General features: G+C 38.6%; 2 protein-coding genes across 2 annotated transcripts in view; both read left to right on the top strand.

Moving 5' to 3' along the window:
• si:dkey-77f5.3 (uncharacterized protein LOC326903 homolog) overlaps positions 1-25,694 on the top strand; it is a 320,099-nt gene that overhangs the window by 97,529 nt on the left and 196,876 nt on the right. The gene's annotated exons all lie outside the window — the stretch shown is intronic.
• LOC127972330 (schwannomin-interacting protein 1) overlaps positions 1,549-25,694 on the top strand; it is a 211,522-nt gene continuing 187,376 nt past the window's right edge. The window contains exons 1-2 of the mRNA XM_052575767.1: positions 1,549-1,603; positions 2,831-2,910. Of these exons, the coding sequence (XP_052431727.1) occupies positions 2,881-2,910 (30 nt within the window). The 5' untranslated portion in view covers positions 1,549-1,603; positions 2,831-2,880. The remainder of the gene's footprint in view (positions 1,604-2,830; positions 2,911-25,694) is intronic.

Raw genomic sequence — 25,694 nt, 5'->3', positions numbered from 1 at the left:
ATGAACTTGCTGTGTGTATGCATACTGCACATCTCTGAGGTGAACAGAGCCGTTTTCTGCCCTTCATCTCTGTCTGCTGTATCTGCGCTCTTAGCTCTCGTCTCAGAGATGTTTACAGTCACACATCAGACAGACGCTTTTCTCTCTGCATCACAGAAACGATCTGTATGTTCTGAAGAGCAGTCAATGCCATTCTGTGTGAGTTTATTAAGTCAAGCATCACTACTTCAGTGTGTCTCACTGCAGTCATGAATGATTCCCCAGATCGTGTGCAGCTGAGCAGAGTATGGCTGTTTGTTATAGATCATTTATGTCTAGTATGTAAACTGCATATAACAGTAGGACAAATTAATTTAACTTGAAAAGATTTTGGCTTTACTCTTATCTGTTGAGCTTTTCAGAGCCAGCAGCTGTCAGGTTTTCTTCAGTTTTTTCCCTCTGCTGTAGATGTGTTGTTGGAGTAAATAGATTTCCAATTTTCCAATTAATGACTGTGCCTGCAGATAAACCTGTATCAGGTCACTGATAACATGCTTTCACAAATAAAATCAGCTGTTCTCTGATGAGACTGTAGAGCTGATGAAGGTCAGGACAACTGTTAAACCTATAATAGTTGGTTTCTGTGGGTGTTGTGCAGTGGTCTTCTCGCAGTGCAGGTTTGTGTTACGGTCTTCTAGAGGAGTGTTTGTCGTTCAGTCAATATCTTGAGGTTGATGTTCAGTCTGAAAGCTCCTCAGAGACAGACAGGTTATTACCTGAGCGCTGGTTCAGCACTGCGTTACTCCTCTGAAGCTGTAGGAGCTCCACCCATGAGGGATGGGTTTTCTGTGTGATGCTGATGCTGACACAGAGAAGTTGTTGTGTTCATTGCTGGTGTGTCTTTTTGTGAGAAACTGTAATATCCTCACCTCCGTCTGACACCGTCAGCCTTTTCATGTGCACTTGAACATACTGAAGCGCTCATGGGAGGAATGAAATTAACACATAAAAAGAAATCCTACTTTATTAACTAGTTGCATATTGGCATGCATATTACTTTCACATTGGCTGTTTATTAGTAAAGACCATATAAATGCCTTATTCTGCATGAACATATACTAGATCCCTTAATCCACCCAATACTTTAAATGAACAACTACCCTCCTGACTATTAATGAGCAGCAAATGTGGAGTTTATTGAGGCAACAGTCAAAGATAATAGTGAGAACTGCACCTTCAGTTAAAGTCTGACCAGTGACACTATACAGTTTTGCAGTGCATGCACAAAAACTTTTATATTGAATGTGATTATTCATTTGACTAGACACTATATAAGAAAATCCCAGCATGTAAGTGCTAAATGTAAAAAGAAGATGTTTTATTCCCTGCATTCGCAAACATAGCAGATTGTACATTATCTGATCAAACTGAAGTCATTTCACATGGTGTTCCTGGACTTATCTGGCAGTCGGCACACTGTGGTTTTCCCTCCAGATCCGAGAGTTTTCCTAAATGATCAGCCGCACCTTGTTCAGTTCTGGTGTCTCCTCCTGTCTGTTGTCATAGAAACGGCCCTCAGCTGAGAGACGGAGGACCACGACATCACCAGCTGGAGAACAAGACTGTGAGTGAGAGAACTTTAAACATGCGTGTGTCTTATTAATACTGTGAGACGTTACATGTTGTTAGATGTTACAAGTGGCACTATTACCATGTACAGAATATTTGATATACATGTGCTATTCATGTGAGTAAGAGTGTGAATGAGGATGCAACATAAACACACTTGTCTAAAAGCTGTGTTATCTGAAAATAACTCTAAATTAGTTATCTAAATTACAGGTTAATTTTTCTTAGTGTAGCTTCTTCTGTACTCCTCAGCTACGTCAGGACATTAAAAAAAATAGTATTTAACTGTTTTTCTAAAATATAAATTGTAGCAGTTTAAAATATTTGTTTCTTTATTTGCTTTTTCAGCCATTTCTGAGTTTTGTGGCTTGTCATCCATCCAAACCTTTGTAGTTCTCTATAATAAATGTACAAAACATTTTTAAATTAAGTACATTCTGCTTAGGACTTTACATATTACAACTTAATCTTGTTTTTAGGTGTACATGTTTAAATTTTTATAACATACCGGTAGTTGTCATCATTAGTACTGTCGTTACCATCAAGCTAAGGATTTTAAAGAACAAATGAGTTTTTCAGACATGTTTCGATAATAAGATTAAAAAATCCTCCATTTATTTTTATTTTCCTAAATTTAAATTTGAAAGTTACTCAAATTTTTAAATTAAACTGTAAAAATAAAAGATGGCCTAACTCAAAAGAATATGGCAACCTATCACACTCAGCGTCTTACTTTTATTCAACTAGCAACAGGCAAATTAAATCTAATTAATCAATGTCTGAGTGTTAAAAGATCTGTCAGAGCAACCAAAGTTTTGTTTTTTGCATTTGGCAATGCTAATCTTTTTTTAATAATACTCTTTCTTTTAGATTTCTGATATTTTCAAAGCCTTCTACATAATACAGGTTGTATTTGACTCTAAAAATTAAGGCAAACATTTATGTTGATAAACAAATGTATTAAACTAGCTGTATTGAGATGCACGTATACAGTACCTCAGCACACGATTCTCAGCCATAGTGAGGATATTGTTGAGTTTGGAATTGTTTGTTCAGATGAATCAATTTGAAAAGTTGGGAGAGCATTTGGATGTGTTCAGTTACTTCGATATCTAAGTAAGGGTAAACAAAACAACATTTGCTAGTGACATGTTTAGAGTATTTTTTGCTCAGTTCGCACAAAAAAATGTAACTGACTTCAACAAAAATATTATATGTTCAGGCTACTTCACTGAGCCTGGCCTGGATTCTGCTTTCACACATCAGGACGAGATGGATCCGCTCGAGCGCCGCGCCGCTGAGGTAGGAGCGTCTCTCTTGCACTGACACTCGTCTGTGGATCACTCTTACATTTGAGTTGTCTGATTACTGCTGAATCAGGTGACGTTTGCTGATTGATTAATGAAGAGGTGATTGTCTTGTTGTGTCTGGCTCTTGAGTTTTCAGTGAAGTGTTCAAAGACGACAACAGCCTACCGCTAATCTCTCAGAAAATGCTAAATGCACAGCTAAACAGATGAGTTTTGAGCCTAGATTTAAAAGTGACTAATGTTTTAGCACATCTGATCCCTTCTGGAAGCTGGTTCCAACTGTGGGCGGCATAGTAACTAAAGGAGGACTCCCCTTGTTTTGTGTGAACCCTTGGTATTTCTAACTGACTCAAGTCAAGTCTGCTTTATTGTCAATTCTTTCACATGTACAGTACATACACACAGAGAATCGAAATTGAGTTACTCTCAGACCCCCGGTGCACACAGATAAGACTTACAGTAGAGCCTAAAAATCTAGATCAAATATAAAATATAAAGATACAGCTATACAATAAGAGAATGTAAAAAATGACAAATAATAAAATTAAAAATAAAGCAGCGGAAGGCACATGGCAGATAGAGTGCAAACCAGAGAAATGAACAAACAGTGCAGATAAAAATAATTTTTAGTGCGAAAAAAAGCTTATTCATTCTGATTAAATTGACAAGGGGCTCAAGAGCAGTTCTTTTATTTAACTGACTGATGAGGTAGTGGAATGATGTCAGTTCCATTGAATGAGGTAGTGAGCAGACCAATGCTGCACAAAGTGACTGGTGCATGTCATCGTATATTAGTGGGGATGGGGGGTTACGATACGCGAAAGATGAATTCATTCTCTGTACATGCATTGTCTGAAATGCTGCTCGCAGCGCGTGCTTTGAATTAGTGTGCGCAAGCTCCGAATGTGCGCAAATTGTTTAAAATGCTTGAATCAGCAAGATTCAGAAACAAGTGCAAACGATAAACTAAGATCCGTTTCACCCCTTCAAGCGAGTGAACAACGCGAATCAAGTTAGGAATTTTACATCACTATTCACAAGAGCCCTTTGGACTGGAAAACACAATAGACCCCTGCACCTCAGATCTTGATGAGCATGTATCGCTCACTAGGAGTCGCTACATAAACAGCTGCTGTTCTTTTTTTTTCTCTTTTTTTTTCTTTCAACGGAGGATCAGTTGCCCTAGGTGCGCAGATGGCACTAGGGACGGGAGGGGCATGACCCCCCCAGATTCATAGCAACCAGATCCGTCCCCCTCAGTTTGTCAATGTAAGGCTCTATTGGTAAACAGAGGACTAATTTGAGTTTCCGCTATGTACATTAGTCTAAGTAGAAGCAACCCGGCCTGCCGCTCCTTAAATGTGTAATAAATGATTTTTGAAAACACACTTTTGACCGCAGTGTCTGACCGAGTCCCAAAACACACTTGTAGCCAATCAGCGGTTAAAGGGGCATGTCTTGTCCTGATAGCAATCTTCGCTTGTTTCCGCGATCATCATTGCCATGGTTGCGCAGGTACGTGTGGGGTGAAGATTTCAAAATAGGGGCGAGGCATGGTGGCCGAGAGAGCTCAACGCGCTGCAACTTCACAAAACCCGTTTAAATAATAAAAGCACCAGCAAATTAAGAAAACATTTTCATCAGTTTGACAGTACACGAAACGCTCTGCAAATACTCAACACAAAAAAATTACCCCAACAAAAAGAAATGTTGTCTTCATCAGTTTGACAACACGTGCTGCAAATATTCAAAATTCAAACAAATAAAGAAATTTAATATTTAAAAGGAAACCGTAAAGTGACAAACATAGCTGGGACATTATTTATCAATGTTTGCTCTGAAAAGATCTTTGTTTATTTTAACAATCCTGGTCATAGATTCCTTAGCTTTTTTACCTTTTTTTTTAATGGATATTAGCCTAAATAAGCTGACTAAATACACAATTACTGTAACTGTGAAAGGTTATGTAAGCTGGCTAACTTACTTTTACAACTTACCTTACAAAGACAAGAGGTTGAGCAGCTGGCTGCCTGGTGCAGTCTTAACAACCTGGAGCTTAAACCCCCCTGCACTCCCCCCACTCACCATCATGAACAGCACTGTGACTGCATGGAGTCATTCAGATTCCTGGGAACCACCATCTCTCAGGACCTGAAGTGGGACAATCACATTGACTCCATTGTGAAAAAGTCCCAACAGAGGTTGTATTTCCTTCGCCAGCTGAGGAAGTTTAACTTGCCACAGGAGCTGCTGAAACAGTTCTACTCAGCTGTCATTGAGTCTGTCCTCTGTACTTCAGTAACTGTCTGGTTTGGCTCAGCAACAAAATCAGACATCAGAAGACTAAAGAGAACTGTTAGGACTGCCGAAAGTATTATTGGTGCTCCCCTGCCCACCCTTCAAGAACTGTATACATCCAGAGTGAGGAAAAGGGCTCAGAAAATCACTCTGGATCCCTCACATCCAAGTCACCCCATCTTTGAACTTTTGCCATCTGGCCGGCGCCTCAGAGCCGCAAATACCAGAACAGTCAGGCACAAGAACAGTTTCTTCCCCCAGGCAATCTACCTCATGAACAGTTAAATGTTCCCTACTTATGCTTATAAACGTTCAATATCCTTATATCGGTAACACTTTAGAATAAGGTTCCATTAGTTAATGTTAGTTAATGTATTAATTAACATGAACAAACAATGAATAATACATTTATTACTGTATTTATTCATCTTCGTTAATGTTAGTTAATGAAAATACAGTTATTCATTGTTAGTTCATGGTAATTCACAGTGCATTAACTAACGTTAACAAGCACAACTTTTGATTTAAATAATGCATTAGTAAATGTTGGAATTAACATGAACTAAGACTTATAAATGCTGTAAAAGGATTGTTCTTGCTTAGTTCATGTTAACGAAGGTAGTTAACTAACATTAACTAATGGAACCTTATTCTAAAGTGTTACCCTTATATCTATTTTTTAACCCTCCATCCTAGAACATTCCTGCATCTCAATCCTATTCCATTATCATTTATAGCACAATTGTTTATACACTTATTTATTTGCCAATTTGTAATTCTCCTCCTCTTTTTTTTGTCTGTGTGTTGTTGTCTCTGTGTACTGGAAGCTTATGTCACTAAAACAAATTCCTTGTATGCGCAAGCATACTTGGCAATAAAGCTCTTTCTGATTCTGATTCTTATTCTGAATAATAATGAGTGTGAATTTGTTTTAATTAAGGTGAAAAATAAACATTTTGTATTTAATGTATTTGTGTTGATGTTGAAATGGATTTTAAAACATATGGTATCGAAAAAAGTATAGTTAGGAACCGTATTGAAACTGAGGTATCGAAATTGGCACCAGATCAAAAGATTTTGAACAATACCCAGCCCTAACTGTAAATCTGCTGGAGGGAGGGGAGAGAGACATCAATGATCTTCTCAGCTGCTCTGACTATGCGTTGCAGAGTCTTTCGGCAGGATGCGTTGCAGGCGCCATACCACACAGTGCTGCAGCTCATCAGGATTCTCTCGATGGTGCCTCTGTAGAAGGTGTACATGATGGGGGCGGGGCTCTGGCTCTCCTCAGTTTGCAGAGGAAGTAGAGATGCTGTTGTGATTTCTTGGCCAGTGCTGCTGTGTTTTCAGTCTAGGAGAGGTCCTCTGTGATGTGCACACCCAGGAACTTGGTGCTGCTCACTCTTTCCACAGTCGCACCATTGATGGTCAGAGGAACGTGCTGAGTGTGCGCTCTCCTGAAGTCAACAACAGTCTCCTCCGTCTTCTCCACGTTCAGAGAGAGATTGTTGTCACTGCACCATTTGACCAGGCAGCTCACCTCGCTCCAGTAGTTTGTCTCATCTCTGTTGCTAATGAGACCCACCACAGTCATGTCATCCGCAAACTTAATGAAGAGGTTGGAGTTGTGTGACGGTGTGCAGTCGTGGGTCAGCAGAGTGAAGAGGAGGGATCTCAGCACACATCTTTGGGTTTCCCCAGTGTTCAGTGTGACGGTGCTGGATGTGTTGGATGTGAATCTGATCTGAGTGCTCTGTTAGGTTTTTATTCAGTGAGCATATCTGCAATAAATTTTGGTCCTAGGTCATTTAGTGACTTATATACGAGTAAAAGTACTAATTAATCCTAAATGTAACTTGAAGCCAGTTTAAGGACCCGAGGACTGGTGTGATATGCTCAGATTTTCTGGTTCTAGCAAGAATCCTGGCAGCAGCGTTCTGGATGAGCTGCAGCTGTCTAATGGTCTTTTTGTGAAGGCCAGTGAGGAGCCGGTTTAGTTACTGCTTTGACTTGACTACTGAAACTAAGGCCTGTCTCCAGAATCAAATCAAGTATGTTTGAGCCCTAGATTCAAGGTATGCATTCACTTTGAGAACTTCATCTTTGTTTCCAAATGCAACGACTTCAGTTTTCTCCTTGTTTGACTGAAGAAAGTTCTGGCACAACCAACTATTAAAGGTCCCGTTTTACGCGCTTTTTTGAAGCTTTGATTGTGTTTACAGTGTGCAATATAACACATGTTCATGTTTCGTGTGTAAAAAAACACAGTATTTTTCACACAATTCACCTATCTGTATACCGCTGTTTTCACTGTCAAAAAAAAGGGGCTGATGTCTTCCTTGTTCTATAAAGTCCCTCCTTCAGAAATACGTAACGAGTTCTGATTGGGCTAGCGGTTCCTGTGTTGTGATTCGACAGCAGCTTACAGCACGCTGCCCTCCTGCAAACGCAATTGGACTAGTTTTGGAGTTGTTTTGAGAAGCAAGTGGGCAGGAGCATGTGCAGGAGATGTATTTATAGTAACAGGAGCGTTTTTACTGACGATTTGCACATGAAAATCGCATTCGTTTTTTTGCTCAGCCCTAACATCTAGTTAACAAAGCTAAACAGCGTTGCCCTTTGTGTAATAAGTTACAGAAACTGTTAAACGCACCAACTCAAATAATAAAATACACTTACCGGTCGTGGTCCATAAACAACACCTTCTCCAGACAAAGAGGGAACTGCTCCATTTTTCAAGAATAATCTTTTTGCGAATCGGGCATTAAACTGATTGAGATTGAGAAAGTTGTCCTCAGCAAGCTGTCCTCAGCTAAATTTTCTGCACATAGTTTTACATGTGGATTATAATTTTCCGAGAACCGAGTTAAACATAAATTGTTATAATTAATCTCCAAGTACAGCGTCCCTGGGAAGCCCAAACAGATGATTGGACTCAGAGATGAAAATCTGAAAAAAAAAACAGCGTTTCAACAACATGGCGACAAACACAAACACAGCTCTTCTTTCTTCTCCGTCGGAGCGCAACAAGGCCACACCCCCCTTTTTGTGAATTCATGTGGGCGGAGGTTAGTCAAAAAACTGTTTTAGTGACGTCATTACTGAAGGAACTAGAGGGATGTAGTCCAAACGGGTCGTTTTTTGTAGTCGAATTCTGTTAAATCAAATATCTCACTTGGCATTGAACTTTGAGCTTAAGAATTTTACAGATATTATATATACTCTAACAACAACATTACACACTAACTAAAGTTTAAAACATGGAATCACGAAGAAGGGGACCTTTAACTTCATTAATGCATTGGCAGAGGGAGTCAATGGGGCTGTAGTCATTTGGAGATAAGGCTAGGTAAATCTGGGTATCGTCAGCATAGCTGTGATAGGCAATTTGGTTCTTTCTCATCATTTGACTTAATGGGAGCATATACAGGCTAAACAAGAGCGGTGCGAATATTGACCCTTGTGGGACTCTGCATGTCATGGACGTCTACTTAGACTTATGCTCTTCTGGACTCACATAATAGCCTCTCCCTTCTAAGTATGACCTGAACCATTTGAGTAACATCCCAGAAAGCCCGATCCAGTTTTCCAGTCTCTCTAGTAGTATGTTATGATTGACAGTGTCAAACGCAGCACTGAGATCTAGCAATACCAGCACCGATATTTTGCGAGAGTCACAATTTAAGAATATCATTTATTATCTTAATGAGTGCTGTCTCATTTTTCAAAACCAGATTGAAAATTGTCCAGGCATCCATTTGAGTTGAAGTATTTGTTCATCTGATTTAAAACTACCTTTTCTATAATTTTGCCTATAAAAGAAAGATTTTATATTGTCAATAATTTCTCAAAATGGTGTTATCATGACGTGTTATTTTTCAGAAGGGGTTTAAAAACTGCAGTTTTTAGCGATTTTGAAAAGAAATCCTAGAAAGAAGTGAGGCATTTGCAACTTCTAAGAGATCTGCTACTAAATAGTTTAATACACTTTTGAAAAAAAGATGTGGGAAGTGTGTCAAGATAGCAGGTTGACCATTTTAGGTGCTGCACTATTTCTTACAAAATGTTGCTATTAATTGCTTCAAAAATAGACATAGTATATTCTTTTTGATATCTGTACGAATCTGTCTGACCTCTGCATAACTTGAGGATGTGCTAATCACCTTTCTGATATTACTGATCTTCTCAGAAAAGAAGGAAGCAAACTCATTGCATTTGCTGTCTGAGAGCATTTCACTGGGAATCTGACTTGGGGGGTTTGTCAGTCTCTCAACAGTGGCAAAAAGAGTACGAGTGTTATTTAAGTTACTGTTTATAAGGTTTGAGAAGAAAGTTTGTCTAGCTGTGGCTAGTTCCACATTGAAAACATGAAGGCTGTCTTTATAGATGCTATAGTGAATTTCAAATTTTGTGTTCCGCCTTATCCGCTCTGCTTTTACATTTACATTTACATTTAATCATTTAGCAGACGCTTTTATCCAAAGCGACTTACAAATGAGAACAATAGAAGCAGTCAGGTCAACAAGAGAACAACAACAGTATACAAGTGCCATGACAAGTCTCAGTTAGTCTAGTATAGAACGCATAGCCAGGTATATATAATATATTTTTTTTTTATTAAATGAAAAAGACAAGAAAAGGAAAAGTGCTGGTGTTAGTTGGTTAAGTGCAGGCGAAAAAGATGAGTCTTTAGATGTTTCTTGAAAATGAGTAAAGACTCAGCTGTACGAATTGAGATTGGGAGGTGATTCCAGCAGCTGGACACAGTCCAGGGAAAGGTCCCTGAGTGATTTTGAACTTCTTTGGGATGTCACCACAAGGCGTCGTTCACTTGCAGAGCGCAAACTTCTGGAGGGCACATAAGATTTAACCAGTGAGTTTAGGTAAGTTGGTGCCGTGCCAGTGGTCGTCCTGTAGGCAAGCATCAGTACCTTGAATTTGATGCGAGCAGCTACTGGTAGCCAGTGTAACCTGATGAGGAGAGGAGTAACGTGAACTTTTTTTGGCTCATTGAAGACAACCCTAGCTACTGCATTCTGGATCATTTGCAGAGGCTTTTCTGCATTGTCTTTTCATAATCTGAACTGCTGTTGATTTCTCCAAGCTGATTTCTGTCTGCCAGTCTTACTGATTATTTCAAAATATCATCAATAACATTCTTATCATCATATTTGAGTTAAAGGCATATAGGAGAAGATCAACAGAGTCTGCAGAAATGTTTGGTGTTAAAGATATAGCCTCCATAAATAGCACACTAGTGTTCTTGTCTTGTTAATGCATCTATTTCTGACAGTGACAGATCTAGATTCAGTGGTAGCAGAGAGCAATATATCAAAGAATATACAGAAATGATCAGTGCTACATCCTTAATAACAATGAATGAAATGTTTGGACCTCTACTTATGATTAAATATAGTGTATGTCTCTAGTGTATGTTTATGCACATGCTAAATCAGGTCAAAAGTGTTTAAAACAGTTATCAATTATTTTGTAGTTTTGTTTTCTGCATTATCTATGTGAATATTAAAATCCCCTGCAGTTGCAAAACAGTCAAACTCTGAGGAAATCATTGATAACATTTCTGAGACCTCTTCAACAAAGTCTGGAAAGTATTTTGGAGGCCTGTAAATAATAGTAAACAGAATGTGTGGAGCACCTTTCAGCACAATCCCTAGATATTCAAAAGACAAGTACTGACCAAATGACACCTGCTTGCATTGATAGACATCTTTAAATAGAGCAAAATAGGCTGGGGAACAGTGCAGGATGATTTGTAGTGCATGAGCATGTAAACATACACATATTATTGAGTCTTTTTTGGGATTATGTACATCAGGGGTGCTCAACCCTGATCCTGGCGATCGTCTGTCCTGCAAAGTTTGGCTCCAACCCAAATCAAACACACCTGCCTTTAATTTTTAAGTGAGCCTGAAGACCTTAATTAGTTGCTTCAGCTGTGTTTGATTAGGATTGGAGCTAAACTTTGTAGGACAGACTATCGCCAGGAGCAGGGTTGAGCACCCCTGATGTACATACAGCTGTGTGTGTGAAAAGTGTCTAGTGCACATAGAGGAGAGTGTGTTACTAAAGATGGTTTGTACAGGCCCTCTCACCTGTGTGTTGCACATCTCAAATTGCACACACACACACACACACACACACACACACACACACACACACACACAAAGAAAGTTTCAGAAAATTTTATCCTGTGATGTGGTAAGGTTGGGGGGTTTGGGGGTCGTGGAGGAGGTGAGATGGTCCTTCTTTCAGTAGGTAGGGGGTTTGTGTGGGGTTTCAGAGGAAGGTGAGGTGATTTGTGATCTTTGCAGCTGTGTGGTCTGCTGCACTACAGTTCCCGTACCAGATAGTGATGGTCAGCATGCTCTCGATGGTTCCCTTGTAGAATGTGGTTAGGATGGGTGGAGGGAAACTTGCTCTTTTCAGTCGGGAGAGAAAGTGCAGGCAGTGTTGTGTCTTCTTTGAGAGTGACATGGTGTTGGTGGTCTAAGTGAGATCCTCAGTGATGTGCACTCCCAGGAATGTACTGCTGCTGACTCGCTCCACAGTTGAGCTGTCGATGGTCAGTGCGGGGTGGTCAACAGCGTTTCTCCTAAAGTCTGTCACAACTTCCTTTATCTTACTCATATTGAGGGACAGGTTGTTAGTGCCACACCATTCAGCCAGCTGTGCCACTTCCTCTATGTTTTGTGATCTGAATGCTTCATCTCTGGTAAGACCATAAGACCATGAAGCTCTCTGCTGTCATCTACGGCTTTTGGTTTGCACGTGTGGTGATGGTCTTGGTGACAGTCACATCATCAATGCACTTTTTGATATAAGCAGTCACTGTATCAAGTGTAATCCTGCAGGTCTGTGTGGTTGTTGTAGGTGGCTGCCTCTTTGTCAACCCACACCTGGACATGGGCGCACTGAAATCTCTTTGTTTGCACGTGTCAATGTTCACGAAGAGATTAAATGAAGCGGGACAAAATTAATCTTGACAAACTATATATCATTATAATGGCCTCTCGAGGGCATAAGAGTGCCATACCATACAATGGCCGCCGTGAACCGCCCTCCCGCCAGTGTTTCTAGCCTCGCGGGGACGGGGCCCTGATCAAAACAAGCCATTAGTAGCCGTAGAGCTAACGCGTCCGCTGTGCCATTTCATGGACGCTAGGAGGACTATCCCAGGCATTTCATGCTTTCGAGGAACGGGATTCCTCAAGGAAATGGAGGCTTCACCCAAGATCAGATCAAATGATTTGGGATCGATTCGGGAGGGCGGAAGTAGATTTGTTTGCCACGAGCGAGAACACCCACTGTAAGACATTCTCCTCGCTATCTCACTCCCTGCTGCCAGGAGAGGCTCTGACAGTGCATTGGCCGGAAGCCATGCTTTACGCATTCCCTCCGTTGAAGATTCTGCCTATGGTGTTGTGCAAAATCAGGAAGGACAGAGCTACAGTTATACTCGTGGCCCCGAACTGGCCGAATCAGCCCTGGTTCGCGGACCTGAGAGAGTTAGAGATAGCTCCCCCATGGCGATTCCCCCTCAGGAAGGACCTGCTGTCTCAGGCGAACTGCACGATATGGCACCCCAGGCCCGAGCTGTGTAAACTTCATGTGTGGCCACTGCGGGGACCCTAATGAGCAGGACGCTCTGCACTCATGAGTACTGAACACACTTACGGAGGCGTGTGCATCCTCTACAAGACGCCTCAATGCTCTGAAGTGGGGAGTTTTCACAAAATGGTGCGAGGACTTTTATATTGACCCGGGGACCTGTTGTGTGTCAGATGTTTTGCGCTTTCTACAGAACAGTATGGATTGCGGGAGTTTGCCATCCACGCTAAAGGTGTATGTGACAGCTATTGCCGCTTTTCGTTCCCCGGTTGACAGGCAAATGATCGGTAAGCACGCTCTGGTAATCAGTTTTCTCAGGGGAGCAAGGAGATTGTGTCATTCATGGCCGCCCTCCGTGCCGCTGTGGGATTTAGCTCTAGTTTTGAGGGCTCTATCTCTTCCAGCATTCAAGCCCTTAGCTTCGATTGTGGTTAAGAAGCTTCCCTGAAGTCTCACCTCGGCGAAGCACATTGGAGACTTTCATGAGTTTTTGGTGAACGATATTTCATCTGTTTCGGACCTGGCGACTGTAAGTCACTCTCCGGCCGAGCCCGGTTTACGTTCCAAAGTCACTCAACACACCGTTTGGGGCACAGGTTGTGTCCCTGTCCGCCTTATCTGCTGAGCCATCAGCCTCGTGTGACGCTGATGGTCGGAGCGCCGGGATCCTGTTAGGGTTTTACGGATGTATATGGATTGTTCGGCTGCCTTTCGTCAGTCGGACCAGCTGTTCGTGTGCTAGGTGGATGTAATAAGGGACGTGCTGTTTCTAAAAAGAGACTTTCTCACTGGATTGTGGATGCTATCGAATGCTAACAAATGCCAGGGGAAGGATTGTCCCCTCAACATCAGAACTCATTCTGCGAGGACAATATAAATGCTTCCTTGTGGGCCTGGTCTAGAGATGTGTCTATCCAGTATTTATGTTTTGCTGCTGGCGGGTCTTCCCAGAACACATTCACTAGGTTTTACAAGCTGAATGTACCCTCTTTAGCGTCACATGTACTTTCGGTGAGTTAAGTTCTATTCATGTGTTGTAAACTGTTAACCACCTATACAGTAGTTACCATGGCTGCTACCTCTGTTATGATTTATATGGTTTATGCAGTTGTCACCGCAAATCCCGTCGGCTCTGTGTTTAACTCTCATGCTTGAGTGCTTATTGCGTTGTGTCTGCCCTGTTCAGTGCAGCCTTTGAGTTATTGCATGAAGATATGCTAATTTTGTTAGGGTCAGAGCAGATGTCTCATTGGTCTAGTTCCGCCTATCAGATGCGAGTACTCTTAGCGACACGACCATTGGCTAGAACTTTCTTGCTTATGTGTGGTTGTGATTGATTTCGTTCTGGGCTCATCTTCACTGCTCTCACGGCGGGATTTTATACAGTTCCCATATACGTCTTAGCTGACGTAATGTTGAGTTACTGCCTCGAGAAGGGAACAGCTCCGGTTACTATCATAACCTCGATTCCCTGAGAGGTGGGAACGAGACATTACCTTAGCCGCCGTGGTCACTGTTTGATCAGCTGTGCTAGCATTCAGTCGTGATTCTGACGTAATTTTCGTGCACATGCATTTTATACTGCCCACTGACCTGTCAGTATTTGCATGCTTCACGTTAATTGGCCAGCTGTCCCCAGTTCCCATATACTTCTTAGCTGACGTAATGTCTCGTTCCTGCCTCTCAGGGAACCGAGGTTACTATAGTAACCAGAGACGTTTTGTATAGTATTTTCTTTACTTTTTACTTCAAAAACTGTGTCTAAAAAGGGTATTTTATGTATGGAAGGTCTGAGATGTGGAATGGTGAAGAGAGAGTGAGAGGGGCAAACATTTTGCATTTAAGGTCAGCCTTGCCATCTAATCATCTAGCCAATATTTTCATGGGGTTTTGACCACATTTTTTAACATATAAAGTAATAAAAATATTAAAAAACACATTAAAATAACTACAAATGAGTATGTAAAGCAGATATCTTTAATATAAATCCTGATTGGAGAATGCCGCGATTCGCACAGTTTTCTCACATTTTTCCTCCTTATTTGTTTGCATCTTTATATATTTATATTTATCTTTTTATTATTATAGCATTATTTTAGCACAACAAATGATTGAAAGTCAGTTTTTGTCTGTTATTGGCCATCACCAAATTATTATCTACTGTCTCCTTCCCTAACTGCCTTAAACATACTGGGACACCAAATCCTAAAACCAGTAGCGAACCATGGGGTTTCAGTCAGCGTGTTCAGTAAGCAACTGAAATCTACATATCCTTACACATCTATATTACACATCTCCGTAACAGCTAACAGAGCCAAATGCATATAAATTACATATTATGCTGCACACAGGCTCTCAACAACATTTTCAACAGTATATTAGATTAGGGTGGGTTAAATGCAGAGAAAATTTCCCTACATGGATCAGTAAAAGTAATCCATAAATACTCTCTAAGCCTCTAAAATGACGACGCGCCCACAGCAGCAGAACTTTACAAATGCTGGATATCCACACACCACGCCACAGTATGATTAACCACCTCCATAACAATGTGCATGATTCAATACTCGTCAAATAATAAAGCTCTCACCTGTCACTTTATAAAGTCTGTCATTCCTTGTCCCTTTTGTGCTCGGTGCTAGCTGTTAGCCACTCATAACACTCATTGTTGCAATTTTTGAAATGGCACATAAAACCTTTGTTAGGGTATTCAATTTGGGTGTAGGTCTTCCTTTCTCAGTTATTCCTCTTTTGTCTGCAAAAAAGTACCTTTAAAAAAAGGTATTTTAGTAGATCTGTAGGTGCTGGTGACTGCAGCTGTCATTTTCTTTTCGTTGAATTTCACTTTCATACCTTGGAAATTCCCAATTAAACCCTGGGGGTAGCACTGGGCACATCGTTGGACCCAGAGAGCATGCTGTCATTGAATGTCAAAATTTGATTGGCTGATTATTCTGTCACTAATGCTTGCTACAAATTAGATACAACATCTTTGAACAAAAGCGTAGCACTATCTGTAGTGCTGGCCACAGACTTTTTTTTCTAGGATTTTCCAGTTCAACCGCAACGAAACTAATCATAGGCCAATCTGTGGACATAAATTAAAATGATACTTAAATAATAATAATAATAATAATAAAATGTTTATATAGTGCCATAAAGAATTAGAAAATAGATTAGAAAGAGGGAAAGAAGCAAGGTTTTAAGTTAAAACAAAACATTGCTTTTTTTCCCTCTTTCTAATTTTCATCCTATTTAAAATGTTCCTTTTATTTTAAGAATCCTTTTGCACCAATTCAATGAAAATCCTATTTGATTCTTAAATCCCATGATTCTTTTCTTCTTTGGGTAAAAGGCGATTCGCTGTTCATACCTCCTATAGTATTAACTGTGGAGTCCCACATGGCTCAATCCTTGGGCCGGTGTGGTTTTCCCAGTATATTCTCCCTTGTTTATTTTTTATTTCATTTATTTGTTCATTTTTATTTCATTTTTATTTTTATATAGGACTTTGGTCAGCCTTGGTAGTTTTTAAATGTACTTTGTAAATAAATATTGTATTGTATTGTAACATGATATTTTTAATCATGTTATTCACTCTTTAAGATTTCAAATGAGGATGATGAATGAATCCCTTAGTTTAAGCTGTTAGTAAATATTGGTTGATTTTGTTATTACACTTTTGTTATTCCACGTGCTCTAGTCTGACTAGTTTAAGTTTTGGAGTAGCATGTTCATCTGGTTCATCTGTGAAGAATTGGTCAGCGATTTGCAGTTATGCAAAAAACATTCTATATGAAATCAATGCATTGTTACGTTCCTGATTCTGATTGGTTGATGTCTCAAGGTTGTTAGATTAATATTCTCTAACTGCACCATTAAGGAGTATTTCCATGTGTTTTCAGTTCCACATTGATTTTAGACTTGTAACAGTGGCTTGGGTTGTTTCTATTTAAGATGATCAATCAGTAATGTAAGAAAATAGTTTTGCACTTTATATGGGCCAAATCTTTTAACATTTTCTTGAGATAAACACATTTATATTTGTTAAGCATGGTGTGAGTGGAATAATTGAGTGTGGACAGTTGAATTAATGAAGTGAAAATGATTCTGCTCTGTGCCGGGCCACATCACCACCTCTGCCCTTCCGCACATTCATTTTAAGTAATTCAGCAGGTTGTCTTCAGTCACCTATTACTCATTTCAGGGGAATTATGCAGGACATTACTGCAAAAAGAGCTGATATGTATTGATTTTTTTTTTTTCAAAACCTTGGCCTGGTTTTGCAGTGCAGTGTTTTTAATTGTAGATAACTCATGTTTGAGGGCAGATATCTGTCAGTAACAACAGCAGATATGTTACACTGCACATACTGAACGTGCCTTTGGTCTGACACTCATTTCAGGATTGGAGTCTCTACCTATGAATGTGGACAAATAAAAAGACATAAAAGCAGATAAATTCCCATATGGAAATGTAATATATGACATAATTTGGCCTATATCACGAATGGTATTCTCATATATTTCACTTATATATATGTATATATCTTGTTTTTGTAATACTTTTTTAAATTCATGTCTATCTTTTATACACTTTATTTTATATAATATCAACACATGACTATATATATATATATATATATATATATATATATATATATATATATATATATATATATATATATATATATTTTTTTTTTTTTTTTTTTTTTTTTTTTTTTTTTTTTTTTTTCAGTTTCTAATACATTTCATGTATGTTTTTACTTCATATGATATGATAAAATATTTCATGGAAATGTTATTTATATTACATTAAAGGGGTCATTTTATGCATTGAAAGATCTTTATTTTGTGTATTTGGTGTAACAGAATATGTTGCCATGTTTTAATGTTCAAAAAACACATTATTTTCAAACAATGTACATTATTGTAGGTCCTCTATGCAAACACATAGTTTTCTACAAAGTCCCTGCTTCAGACAAGACAAGACAAGTAGTCTGCTCTGATTGGCCAACTGACTCAGTGCATTGTGATTGGCTGAACACCGCAAGCATTTGTCGTAAATGTAACGCCCCTTTCCATAATCATAAGCTTCATCTTTCAAAATTAATGTAAAAACAGTTAATAATGTCCTTAGTTTAACCATCGGTTCAAGCCTGACAGTTCAAATTGCTTTCTGTTCTGTTGTAAATTATCTTAATGATTTCTAAACGCATCTACTTTCAGAAAAACAAATAAAGTGTTTTTGTTTTCTCCTAGATACACACACATCTCTCTGACACGACTGCTTCAACACTAACTGTGTTACTGAAACCACGTTACATCTTTCTTTGCGTGAACATTTGAGCAGCATTACACAAATCTTCCCACACAGTGATGTAGAGATGGGGGGGGGGGGGCGTGACTAAACGAGGTGTTTTAGGGGGCCGTGGCAAAGCCTTGACTTTAGTCTTTGCAACCTTACAGATCTTCTTCATGCACCAAGAGCTTGTAACATTCCAGAAAGAACAAATTAAAATCATACTATATGACCCCTTTAATGTATGTGCATAAAAATGTCTTAAAACACTTACATATATTTAGGCCTATATGTAAACTTTATGTATTTTAAAACGTAAAATGTGTGTGTGTATATATATATATATATATATATATATATATATATATATATATATATATATATATATATTTATTTGAAAATCATAACAAAGGTATATTACTATTTACATGGAAGAACTTTGAAGTTATATTTTCAGGTCAAAAAAAAAAAAAGGATGATTAAATCAGAGTTATTGGGATACTTGCTACATTGACAAAATTTCAACATGCAAATCCTAATCCTAAACCAAATATAGTGATAAGATCCCATTACAGCTAACTGGTGAATCCCACTCATGCACACACAAATCAATCAGAGGAGGATCTAATGTACAATTCGAAAAGGAAATCTTTTCTTGCTTTCAATACAGGATCACTAATGGAAGAAAATGTTGGAAGCCTTGAACAAACACACCCTCCATTAGTCTATTGATGAGCTGTAATGATAATGGCTCATGTTTCTGCACATATCATGCTTTCAGTCTTTTACAGCCGATACACTTCTGCTGATGCTCGTAATGGAGTTTATATCATGAGTCTACACATCTGTGAAGTTTATTAAGCCAAACTGGACAAACATATTAAACGCACAGGAATCAAATAACATAACATAACATAAACAAGCTTTCCACAGCAGTGCAAACCTGAAATGACAATAGCATGAAAAGCACCTCGTTTTTAATGAAACCAATGTTTGAAAAATTGTGTTTTTGGCCTGTTCAATCTCAGGGATCTTGCATCCAAACATAATTTATTGAGGAGATCTTCAGTGTAGTCTAGTGTCAGATATCATGCTATTTTGTGTGTGTGTGTGTCCCCAGGGCTGAGTGTGTAAATAATGGATGTGTGTGAAAGGTTAGCGCACTGCATCACTCCGCAGTAAACAGCTCAAAAAGCTCAACCTTCACGTCACTCAGTCTGAAGTTTTCTCCTCAGCCTCCGATGATGAATTCTGGGTTCTTATGTGGGGCAAAAGCTCTGTCCTACACCTGACTCCAGACTGAGTTTGTCCAGCACAGACTGAAGTGTGTGGAGCAGATGGTGTCAGTCTCTGTGAAGAGCTTTATTTCTGTGCTGTGATTGTCACGTAGTAGTTCAATCACGAAACACTGTGATTTATTCAATTGTGCCTCTCGTTAGTAGAACTGTGAAAATGTAGAGCTGTACTGACAAAACAGCTTGTTACAAGAAAAACAAACTCCAAACTGTTTTTTAAACAATATGTTGCAAGATGGATTCTTTGAAGAATTAAAAATGTCAAAGAAACTGATGCTATGTAGACTAAAGGAAACATAAGGCTGATGATTTTTTGTGGTGTTAAGAAGAGCCATTTATACACAAGAAAGTTGGCAAGCAAGAAGCAATCGGCGGATAAAAACTAACAAAAATTGAGATAGGAAAAAGAGTTAGTCATATGTCTCTGCACCTCTGTGATATGAGACCGTGAACTGAACTGATGTTTCAGTGATTTCTATTAAGAACGTTTATTAACAAATCAGCTGCATTAAAAAATGTGAACTGCATCTATTTAATCTTACAATTCAAAAACCATCTCAGGAAATATTTTGGTGGAAATAAAAGGGAAATTAAAACATTTTATTTCTATTTTGCTCAGGTCTAAATTATACATTGTTATCGACACATTGTGCTCTTTGTTATATTCCATATAGTCTGTATGTACAAGTCTGTGTTTGCTTTCATATTGCTTGCAATGAACAATTTTAAGTATATATATATATATATATATATATATATATATATATATATATATATATATATATATATATATATTTAAAACACATTAGGAGTAACTTTTAATTTGAATGAAGATGTAATCTTATGAATGCACTTAAAAATACAGAATTGAATCATTAATGATTAATCAACTGAATCTAATCGAATCTCACTGTGAATCAGATTAGATCAGATCTTTAAAAATTTATGAATACAGTTTCTGCAATGAAAATGTATAAATCTAAATAATCTCACTTTCCACCAGAAGATTCAGAACCCTTTTAAGTAATTTTGAAAAGTTACAGTACAATAAATTGCGTTTTTCATCACCACTGCCACTAAACAAACTACACTTTAAAATAAATTCAGACCTCTCCAGCTCAGATTTTTCTATTAAATGATCACATCTAAATTTTTCAAGGAGCTCCACTGAATTTGTGTGAATTAGTGATAACATTTAAATGTTTCAATTGGCTTAATTGAATTAGTGTGAATTTCATTTTATAAATTCAATTAGGCCAATTTAAAAGTTTAGATGTAACCAGTCACTAGAAACTTTTGAGTTGGTAAAGTTTTTATTTTTTACAGTGTAAACATAGCATTTAGTTTTAGAAATAACATGATTTCAAATGTAGTGTTGGCTGAGCTTGTCGACACACTGACCCAACAAAAACACCAGTTATTGGAGCTTCAATTTCAATGTTTTTCTAAATGTTAAATGTTATTTTACACTTAATTCACGATTAATAAATCCACATTTACTGTATATAAAGAAATGTTATTATTTAATTGTGTTTAATTAGGTGTTTTTTTAAAGCTTTGATTGCGTTTACAATGTGCAATATAACGTGTTCATGTTTCGCGTGTAAAAACACAGTATTTTTCACACAATTCACTAATCTGTATACCGCTGTTTTCACAGTTATAAAAACGGGCTGATGACTTCCTTGTTCTATGAAGTCCCTCCTTCAGAAATACGACAGCAGCTTAGAGCACGCGGCCCTCCTAGAAACGCGATTGGGTTAGTTTTGGACTAGTTTAGAGAAGCAAGTGGGCAGGACCATGTGCTGGAGATGTGTTTATAATCACAGGAGTGTTTTTACTGACGATATGCACATGAAAATCGCATTCAATTTTTTGCACAGCCATAACATCTAGTTAACAAAGCTAAACAGCGTTGCCCTTTGTGTAATAAGTTACAGAAACTTAAACGCACCAACTTAAATAATAAAATACACTTACCGGTTGTAGTCCATAAACAACGCCTTCTCCAGACAAAGAGGGAACTGCTCCATCTTTCAGGAATAATCTTTGTGCGAATCCGGCATTAAACTGATTGAGGTTGAGGAAGCTGTCCTCAACAAAATGTGCTGCACATAGTTTTACATGTGCATTATAATTTTCTGGAACAGAGTTAAACATAAATTGTAACCATTAATCTCCAAGTACAGCGTCCCTGGGAAGCCCAAACAAAGATGATTGGACTCAGAGATGAAAATAACAGCGTTTCGACGACATGGCGACAAACACAAACACAGCTCTTCTTTCTTCTCCGTCAGAGCGCAACAAGGCCACGCCCCCCTTTTTTTGAATTCATGTGGGCGGTGGTTAGTCAAAAACTGTTTTAGTGACATCATTACTGCAGGAACTAGAGGGATGTAGTCCAAACGGGTCGTTCGATGTAGGCAAATTCTGTTAAATACAATATCTCACTTGGGATTGAACTTTGAGCTTTAGAATTTTACAGATATTATTTATAATCAAACAACAACATTACACACTAACTAAAGTTTGAAACATGGGATCATGAAGAAGGGTACCTTCAAGGCTTTTATAGAAACCAGAAACCAGAACTCTTCAAGCCTAGAACTTGCCCCATGATTGTCTGGGTGATTTTCTGGCCTCTAGATGGATTAGGTTCCTTCCACAACGTGTATCTGTGGGATTCTCTCACTGATTTTATACTTAAGTTGAATGAACGTCAAAATATAAGACCTTCAAAATGAAGACAAACCAGTGTGAGCTGATGTCTGATTAGAAATGAAAAGGTTACCGGTTTGATGATAAATTATGGCAAAATTCCCCACAGTTAGTATTATTATTTCATATTTTAATTATCATTAAAACAATATTCAATTACCACGATTTGAACAACTCAGGATAAATAATACTCTCCATAAAGCATAAATTTAAGTAACTATAGTAGCTTAGTTTCTAACTAAAGTAGCTTAATTTCATTTTGTGTGAAAACATTGCTGAAAGCTTCGAGGTTTTAAACGAGTGCTCAGGGAATTATACATCATTTTGACTAAACCCTGTTCTTTATTTAAAGACAGAGGAGGTTTACCCTTTTATGAAACTTTTGTAACATTTATTTGAACATTTTGTACTTTTTGTTAGATAAACTGTTTGGCATGTTGTCATATAAAATTCGAACATCATTGGTTTTAGTTTTTATGCGAACAAAAAGTCATTTTTTTTTTTTTGGTTTGGTGATTTTAAAGTGTCCCATTATGAATGAATGAAAACTACCTTTAATACAGTGTGTTAAACAGCTCTACTTAAATGTAAACATCCTGCAAAGTTTTAAATCTGAAAGTGCACTGTGTATAAAGTTATTGTCTCTCAAAAGAAAGAGTCTAAATAATTGAAACAAGTCGTTTTTAAAAATAATTAGACGAGTGACAACTCGTCTAATATCAAATTAAAAAATGAAACACAAATAAAAAATAAGGGGGGAATCCCATCCAAATATAATTGCCAACCACCAGCTCAAAATGAATATATATAAAAATAATACATCACAACACCAAACAGCAATAATAGCTTACAATCACCCAAAACCTGGTCCAATGAGACCTTCAACATTAATTAAATCCATACAAGGTAAACACATAACATGTGTGTAAAGGAAATAATGAACCTGTAATCCAACGACGATCAATCCGCTTGTTAGTACACAAAAGTTCAGTTCAAAATTAGATCAGTTGCGACCACAGTCTAATCACCGGAAAAACTCACTCAGCCAAAACTTGTAGTGCTCCTGGCCAGGTTGGAAAAAAGTATACATGATCCACCCAAAAAAAATCAATTAGAAGAAGATTTGATGCTGGGGTTAAGTCCGTATTGAACACCAGGATTCCGGCTAATACCAGACAACACAATTGAGGAAATATGGCCTACATTGAGTATTGCAAACAAACTGTTTCTCAAATAATAGCCAAAAGAGGCATAAACATTGAGCCTCAACTCAAAACCCCTTTTAAGTAAAAAGAGTGAGCCCTCTCTCAATCAAGCCTCTACATGGCTCTCACTCAGCTAGATCACTCATTCTTCTTTATATGGGTATTCTCAACCCCTAACCTGAGGGCGTTGCCCCCTGGTGACCAGGAAGATAATTCCAAAACAGCTAGAGACAGCCAGTAATAGTGAACACACTCTGGAACTGTTACATCGTGTTGACGTCAACATGAAACATTAGCAAATTACATGCCCACTCGTTGGTCTTTTTGCGTTGGTCTAAATGAAAATGCAAATTCGTTCTTTGCCACTAAGTGCCTGAGCAGTAAAAATTGCGGTTTCCCCGCTAACGCTGTACACAAAGCTTGTCTCTGTCTGATGTGTGCATGTATGTGCAGTTGCTGGAGGACACGCTCACGCTCCGCTCGTGGGTGATGGCCCATTTGTCATTGTGAGGTGTGGAATCGCAGCGTAAGCACTCCACACGATTGTTTCATAATTTCTCAGTCGAGTGTTGAAGAAACATGACAGCTTCATATCTGCCCTGACCGCTTGCTTCCCCATCCGTCATTGGCTCACTTCTAATTAGACGCTAATGTGTGGTAAGATTAACGAGCAGCGTGTGAGGGAGCATTCGGAATGGACTGTAAATCGTGGTCCTGACTCCTGCATTGATCGGTACCATCTCATTTAACACTGTTGGCATTAACCTATTAGCTTAACATTTACTAGTATCCTAATGGTGGCAAACGGGTGTTTCTTCATGCATTTCCTCTGGTTGAATCCCAAAGGCCATTATTACTGAACCTGCAAACGATGCTTCTGAATTGGCCATTGATTTTTGGTTGAGGAGTTTGATGGCAGATATTTATGGCACATGTGTGAGGCTGACAAAGTGACTGATATTGGGGAGACACAGCGAGTGTGTGTCAGAGGTTCAGAGGAGTGGAGACGTGAGAGAGAGTGTTAGAGTAATGAATGAGCCAGAGGTTCTGCTTCGCTTTGATAGATGCCAATCATTGCATGTGCTCACATACTCAGTGAAGGTAAAATCAGTGTGTCTTATTCACAACACAAACAAACATGATTCACCTAAGCTTTCAAACTAAATTTTAATACTAAAAATCTAAATGTTTTAGAAAGATGGGGCATTTAGGAGAAACAATAATGTAAAGTATGTGGAAAAATTATGTTTTTTTAAAAAAAAATCTTAAACCACATAAGCATTTCATTACACAAAATACACAAAATAATGTTCTTTTTTAGCAGTGTCATCTGACCCCTTGATCGCATGTGGCTGTGTGAGTGTGGGTAAATTGGATAGTTTTATTATTGTTATGGAGCCTGTGAGATTGAAGCTTCGGTCGCACCTGGACTCTGTGTTCCCCATTACACTCTCGCTCATAAATCTGATGGAGCTGCAGCGCAAACCGCCACAGTCATTTAACTGGGTCATTTCAGGCTGGAGCGGATGTGTACAAGTGCACACACAAACAAACACACACACGCATGCACACACACACGCATGCACACGCACAGTATGAACAATGCCAACTACACCCAGTCCACTGTCCAGTTGGTCCAGATCTCCACTGTCCAGGCCTTTCAGCAGGGCTAGCTACTGCTATGCTTATGCTGGCAGCTATTTCAACTTTCCATGTACCTCTGTGAGGACTGAGACATCCCAAAAGCTAGTTTCTCAATTTCTGTGCAGAGCCAGAAGACTGAGGCCTATCTGCAGACCACATGTTCCTTCCTGGGACTTCCAAGCAATCTTCAAATATTACCACAGCAACTGTTTAGCCAAACCCTAGCAAACATTTAGAGAACCCTAGTAACCTTGTAGCAAAATGTAGCACCAGGAATTCTAGAAATTACAGATTCACAGGTTTGGGCTCTTTGATTCAGAGTGGAATATAGCTTTTAAATATCAATCTATAAACTATGTAAGGCCATTTCTCAGCACTAGAAGGTGCACCAGATATGAAAATTTTCTCTCATACAATCACACAAAATAGTAACTGCTTAGTGCTGTGTTTTACTACAAGAAGCATCACTGACATTTTCTTCAGAAAATGTACATATCCAGACAAATATCTATATGATTATGTAATAGATTATAGTTTCAGGTTTATTGTTGAATTTGAAATCACACTACAGATACAACGTAGCATATACAGTACAGCACAATCTCTACTAGTTGATGCATTTCTATGATTTCACTGTACTATATATTGCTTAGCCCACTGATGCTTATCAGCAGTGACTCGAGTGAT

This window comes from Carassius gibelio, chromosome B15 (assembly GCF_023724105.1).
Source record: "Carassius gibelio isolate Cgi1373 ecotype wild population from Czech Republic chromosome B15, carGib1.2-hapl.c, whole genome shotgun sequence".
NCBI lineage: Eukaryota > Metazoa > Chordata > Actinopteri > Cypriniformes > Cyprinidae > Carassius > Carassius gibelio.
The sequence above is the reverse complement of the archived record's forward strand: the minus strand, read 5'-3'. Positions and strand labels throughout refer to the sequence as shown.